At 43.2% G+C, this 6236-nt stretch overlaps 1 protein-coding gene across 1 annotated transcript in view; it reads right to left on the bottom strand.

Annotated features, from left to right (window-relative positions):
• Positions 1–6236, bottom strand: part of LOC119417381 (atrial natriuretic peptide receptor 2-like) — a 9069-nt gene that overhangs the window by 1934 nt on the left and 899 nt on the right. The window contains exons 3-17 of the mRNA XM_037684618.1: positions 5623–5755; positions 5380–5512; positions 4999–5103; positions 4269–4371; positions 3384–3529; positions 3234–3306; positions 3014–3158; positions 2850–2936; positions 2631–2774; positions 2394–2515; positions 2125–2263; positions 1913–1961; positions 1039–1140; positions 718–837; positions 296–389 (exon numbers count right to left, since the gene is read on the bottom strand). Of these exons, the coding sequence (XP_037540546.1) occupies positions 296–389; positions 718–837; positions 1039–1140; positions 1913–1961; positions 2125–2263; positions 2394–2515; positions 2631–2774; positions 2850–2936; positions 3014–3158; positions 3234–3306; positions 3384–3529; positions 4269–4371; positions 4999–5103; positions 5380–5512; positions 5623–5755 (1695 nt within the window). The remainder of the gene's footprint in view (positions 1–295; positions 390–717; positions 838–1038; positions 1141–1912; positions 1962–2124; positions 2264–2393; positions 2516–2630; positions 2775–2849; positions 2937–3013; positions 3159–3233; positions 3307–3383; positions 3530–4268; positions 4372–4998; positions 5104–5379; positions 5513–5622; positions 5756–6236) is intronic.

Below are 6236 nucleotides of genomic sequence, written 5' to 3'. Positions count from 1 at the left end.
GACCGAGTCAAACAGGAAGTGACGTCTGCAGGCAGACAGTGGACCGATTCAAACGGGAAGTGACGTCTGCAGGCAGACAGTGGACGGAGTCAAACAGGAAGTGACGTCTGCAAGCAGACAGTGGACGGAGTCAAACAGGAAGTGACGTCTGCAAGCAGACAGTGGACCGAGTCAAACAGGAAGTGAACATTTGGAAGCAGAAACTCATCAGTTCATGAATTAAAGAGACTTTGACAGCATCGGGCCTGATGTTCATGTTGGTCCGATCGTTGTTTTTAGTGTTTGTGTGTCGTACTGTACAGCAGGCGGTCCGTCTTCTGTTTCTCCAGCATCAGATCCTGAGTCCTCTCGGCCACCAGAACCTCCAGATGTTTGCTGTACTTCTCCATCTGGAACAGAGGAGGTTGGTGTAACTCGGAGAACAAAGACGAGACGGTCTGAAGCTATGCAGATTAAAATCAGGTGGAGGAATGAAGGTAAACAACAACAACAACTCAGGTGTGAGTCCACCTGAGACTGGTCCTCACATCTGCAGAAAGCAGTGTAACACAATAAACACACACACACACACACACAAAAACACAAAAACACTGAGTGGAGTGAATATGAATAATCTGACGATTGTTGTGTGTTTTTAGGTTGTGTCGTGTGTTTGTTGTGTGATTGGTGCATGTTCAGTTTGTGTTTGTGTGTTTTGTCGTGTGTTTGTTGTGTTACCAGGTTCATCATCATGTCCACCGGGCTGCCTTTGACAGGGTTGATGCGATGAACAAACTTCTTGACCTGGTCAAAGGTGGGTCGGTGGGCGGGGTTATGAGAGCGACATCGACGAATCAGCTACAAACACAAACAGGTCGAAGGTTTATGGATCATTTCTCCCGACAGAAAATCACCGTTCTTTCATTTTTAAACTCAGAACCAAAGTACCAAAAAAAAAAAAAGATTCAGATTTAGTAAATAAGTTAATTTTATGAATTGTGTCAGAAAAGCATCAGTTTAGTAAATTATAGACCCTGTTTTGTTTAGCGTCGCTCGTACCTCAGCGTAGTCAGCGGGACAGGGGCAGGTGTTGTCGGCTTTACTGGAGATCAGCTCAGGTAGAGGAGGACACCACGCACACTCCAGGTTAGACTCTTCTGCCTGCAGAACACAACTCATTGTGATTTGTTTTTTGAAACATGAGTCTCCATCTACTATGCTGTTTGTAGACAACACTGGGATCTGTAGTGAGAGTAGGGAGCAGGTGGAAGAGAGTCTGGAGAGGTCTATGCCAACTCCCCGCACCACGTGATGATAACTAACTGCACATCATATATGATGGCTCCCTACACTATTTATTGTTGTACCTAAACATGTTTAAACAAGTATATTTACTCTCATATGGTGTGTAGAACTATAACCTTTAACCCTAAACGGGTCATTGTGTACGACTACACACCAGACACACAACATCTCCGATCATCTAAAGATGCAGTAAGAGTCTTCTGAGCTTAAGATTTGACCTGAGCTTGAGTCCAGCGTTCCTTTCATTGATCTCTGTACCAAACTTTGAGCAATATGAGTTTTAAACGGAGATAAAATCTACAAAACTCGGTTGTGGTGTTTGATTTGGAGACAGCTGCTCCAATAAAAGGACAGGAAGAGGATCTGGAGGAGACAGATGTGAAGATGTTCAGATTTTTGTTTGGAGTGATGAAAATGGATAGGATTAGACATTTGTTCAACCTTTATTTATACAGGCTAGTCTCGTTGAGCCATGAGGACTCATTTACTAGAGAGACCTGTTCCATAAGTCCTGTCCTGTTCCATGGACATGAGTCCATCAGAGAGACACCTCAGGTTCACAGGTTTAAAAATAAAATTGAACGAAGAAGAGGATTTTACTTTGTTAGAATCTACAACTGGAACTTACGGGAACCGGGTCGTTGCGAGTGGCTATCTCCAGGAGGATGATTGAATAACTGCAAAGACACGCATCAAGAGGGCACCAGCTGAGCTTTGAGAACATCTTAGATTTACTAATAAACATTTTTAGACAAGTTTTTTTTTTATTTAATTCAAAATAAATATTAGAAAACTTTCCAGGGAATGGTTAGAGGTATGAAATAAAAATTAATGTAGCACCAGAACACGTCTCCAGCCAGTGTCGGCTCCACGTTGGAGCTCTGAAACTCAGGTGGCATGTACACCTCGATGAGCCTCCGCTGATAGGAGGACAGAGGCTCCGTCCCATCGTCCCTGCGATATGTCCTCAGCCCATAGTCTGAGAGGAGACACAAAAATCAAGTGAAAACTGTTACTTTGAGTAGCATCCTTTGGGGGCTCGCCCGGGATCCTGTTTAGATCCCGGACGAGCCCCCACCATAAACCATTACTGCACACGCTCAGTAAACCTGTGATTTTGCAGACCCAGCGGTCGTCTAACACACAGTTTGGAGACTTCAGCCGACCGTGACAGATCTTGTGTTGATGGAGGTACGACATCCCTCTGGCGATGTCGGTGGCAAAGGAAAACCTGGCAGACAGCCACGGGAAATACAGCTCTACAGTTAGTCCAAACCTGTATCCCTGCACCAGCTCATGCAGTATTTAATCTAACTTAGTCTGTAGATGAGAGCTTGTGGCTTTACCTGAAGCCCCAGTTGAGAGGGATCTCATCATTAAGAAGGACGTCGTTAAGGCTTCCTTTGGGGCAGTACTCTGTTATAATGGCAACGTTTGGCACCTCAGTACAACCACCAATAAACTTGCAAAGGTTTGGATGATCGAGCTCCCTGGAGAAAGATGAAAAGAGAACGTCAAAATAACGTGTTTGTAGCTTCAGGTAATTTTTGTGTGTGTTTAGTCACCTGACTTGTTTGACTTCCTGTCTGATGGTTTTGGACAGAGAGAAGGTCTTTGTTTGGATCTTTTTGATGGCCACAGTCCTCCCATCACTGCAGATTAAAAAATATATATTCAAGATACCAACATAGACCCTGATAGCACATGGTTCATGTGAAGGTGAACATACTAAATCCCAGTGCAGGTAAACGGGCCCTTCCGCGTCCCTGGTTGGCCCGTACAGGAGCTGAGCGCGGTTACACAGCTGGCGTTGCTGTGGCTGTGTCCAACCGGCACACTTATTATACTGCCCATGGTCAAATGAGCTTCCTGATCTACAGACGGAGAGACAAGAACTCGTTCTTCTGGGTGGATAAAGAGACTTTAAAAACACAGCTGTAGAAAAGTACCTTGTTTGATCTTTGAGAAGTCAATGATCCAGCTTTCGTCCCACAGCAGCTTCTCTTTCTGGTACCTCAACCACTAAAACATTGTTTCATGTTAATTTACTTTTAAGTCAAAAGGTTTTGCTCACAGATTTTGGCTGTCTGAGCTCTCACCACTGCAGTCAGTATGGAGGAAAGACAGAGCAGGCTGAGTGGCAAGCCAATGGCCACCTTGGTTGTAGGAGTCATGGGACATTCGCCACAGTCGGCCGGACACGTGGAACAAAACTCGCCCTCCTCACAGATTTTATTACCACAAACTGAAATAAGAAAAGTTTAGGATAATCTGCTCATGTTGTCCAAAGATTACTGAAATCTTAGTTGGTAATGCATATGACCACTGACCACAGCCATATGAGACCTTTGATACTGTACTTTACATTTTCCCATTTAGCTTTGGATTAGAATGAGTAACAAGCTGGAAATCTTGTTCAGCCTTCGGTTTGGTATCAGTAAGAAACCCTGGTGTACACATACGCAGAGCAGGAGTGCAACTAGGGCAGGCAAACGTAACTGTGGTCTTGTTGTGTTGAGTTGTTCTTTGAAGATATTGTTCTAGAAGGTAGAGAGAAACCCTGCTTGTCTGATATCATTTGGTCTGTTTCAGCTTTTAAAACCACAACTGAAACCAGTCTGGACTGAGATCACTTTGGAGGAATGATAGTAGCATATTAGGAAATCCATTGATTAACCAATTCTTATTGATTCTGCCAGACATTGGTAAACAGTGAAGGTCAAAGTATAATGGACCAAACATCAGACGTCTAAAATGGATTCTGGGATGCCTTCTACTAGAACATTGCTGGAGGTTAAGCCATAACTAATTGTGGTTTGTTGGTGTATGGGGTCAGTTGGGGTTTCTTGTGTTACAGCTGCAGGCAGACTGCAGAAACAGTGATAACATGTTTTAAACCAACTCCAACCTGCTTTAGCCTCCATGATGTTTTAACAGCACCTTGTTTTTTCAGTCGTGGCTGAACTCAGAGCAGTTAGACGCACCTACAGCAGGCAGAACCGTGCTTTTTGCCTCCAGTGCCGCCTGCATGGTGCCAACTCGTATGTGAGCAATAAGTGAGTTTAGGCCCGGATGGAACAGAACCACCTGCAAGACAATGTGTTGGGTTTAGCAAACAAGATATTCAGAAGTTAAAGAAAACTAATTAAAATTTGAAGAATTTTGCCCCGAAATCTAAAAAAAAGTTGATTTAAAGTTTCTTATAAACTAGACTGATTAGTTTATATCTTAAAAAGTTTAATAAAGTCTAAAAGAACATAGATCTAAAAAATAATAAAGCAGTGTATCATCAGCATATAATGATATAAATCATATTTTTCTTACAAGCAATGAAGTATGATGGAAAATACTTAATAACATTAGACTAGCAGTTAGTCAGATCACTTCTTTTCAAGTGTATTTTTATTAAAATTATAAGTGATGGCACATTTTGACAGCACAAACCTCAGACACTGTAACGGAAAAGTTGTTTTAGTGTATTTAAGAAAGAAATATTAAGTCTTTATTGTTTTATGTTAATTACAGTACTGTTGGGTAACATTCAGTACATTTTGCTACAGTTTGCAGCACAGAATATGTTGATTTGTATTAGTTTAAAACAATAGTTTTACATTCGGAACGTCTCGAACATTTCTCTCACTAGTTGATCATTTTTATTATTTCGTGTACAAACTGCTCGTGTTGGCTGAAACGCACAGAAACGGTCGGCGGTACCTTTGCAGTCCAGTTGGTTTGGGTCATCCTGCCCGAGGTGGAGATGGTGTGGGTGAAGATTTTTCCATCGTCGGGGATCCACGGTCCACAGATGCTCTCCGTCGTCTGTCAGAAACCAGGAGAAGTCTTCAGACTGCGTTTGTCAAAATGTTTTATGAAGAACCAAGTATTAAATATTTCATCCCAAATGTCACTAAAATAAAACAGACGGAGCTTTTTAGACAACAAAGGTCGTAGAGATGTCAGGTAGAAATGAAGGGACCAGTCTTCCATGTTTTGGTGCCAAAACTACATTTAATGTGACGTTTTTAATCTTTTTCTGCTCTGATCAGCCGAACTCGGGTCGGAAGGAAAGAGACACGAGGAGCAGCACGAGGTCACCATGTATCCCAGAGGGCAGGAGTGGATGTTAGCGTGGTGGATGCAGCAGTTCTCTCCGTTAGCATCTTTCCAGCTGGCCGGACATTCGTGGTGTTCACAGAACCTCCGAGCTGAGGCTGCGTCTGTTATGGAGCTGAGCACAGAAACACACCGGTTCTGACTAAAACCAGGGAACGGTCCAGTCCAAGTCAAAGACGAGGTCTGGGTCACACAGGTCCAGCAGCACCAGCAGCACCAGGTCACCTTTGTGAGAAGACGCGGTTCTGGACAGCCCAGTGGTAGAAGGAGTCCCGGGCCGTCACGGAGTAGATGACGGTGAACACCTCGCCGGTCTTCACCAGCTCCGGAGGGCGAAGCAGCCAGGCCATCTCCAGACCTGAAGAGTCCACAACAAGAGACTCCACCTGAAAACTAGGTTTCCTGTAGAGACCTCCTCTGACTGTAGGAAACATTACACGAGCTAAATGCAAGCTAACATCAGCTAAACTGTAGCTACAACTAGGAAATCTGAAGCTAAAACAACAAGAACAGCAGCGAAAAGTCTTAAAACAGTAGCTAAAGGCTAAGAGCAGCAGAAGGCTAAAACAGAGCCAGTAGCTGAAGCAGATTTCACAAAGAACAAAGTGTTTGATGAAATTCTTCGTTTAAAACAAGGACGATATTTAAAAATGTCTAAAAGTTCTTAAAACTAAGAGCCGCAGGCCGGACCTCCTGAATGAGCTGAACCTTTTCACGCACCGTCAGATTTCATGTTAAATCACTTAAATATTTCATGTTTCAGAGATAAATCAACGTTTCAGTGAAAACGACAGACGGATGAGCTGTGGGATTATCAGATTAATAAAACTTGATTAAGA

Source organism: Nematolebias whitei, chromosome 1 (assembly GCF_014905685.2).
Source record: "Nematolebias whitei isolate Nwh7 chromosome 1, NemWhi1, whole genome shotgun sequence".
NCBI classification, from domain to species: Eukaryota; Metazoa; Chordata; class Actinopteri; order Cyprinodontiformes; family Rivulidae; genus Nematolebias; species Nematolebias whitei.
Note: the sequence above shows the minus strand (reverse complement) of the source record. Positions and strands in the feature narration are given on the sequence as shown.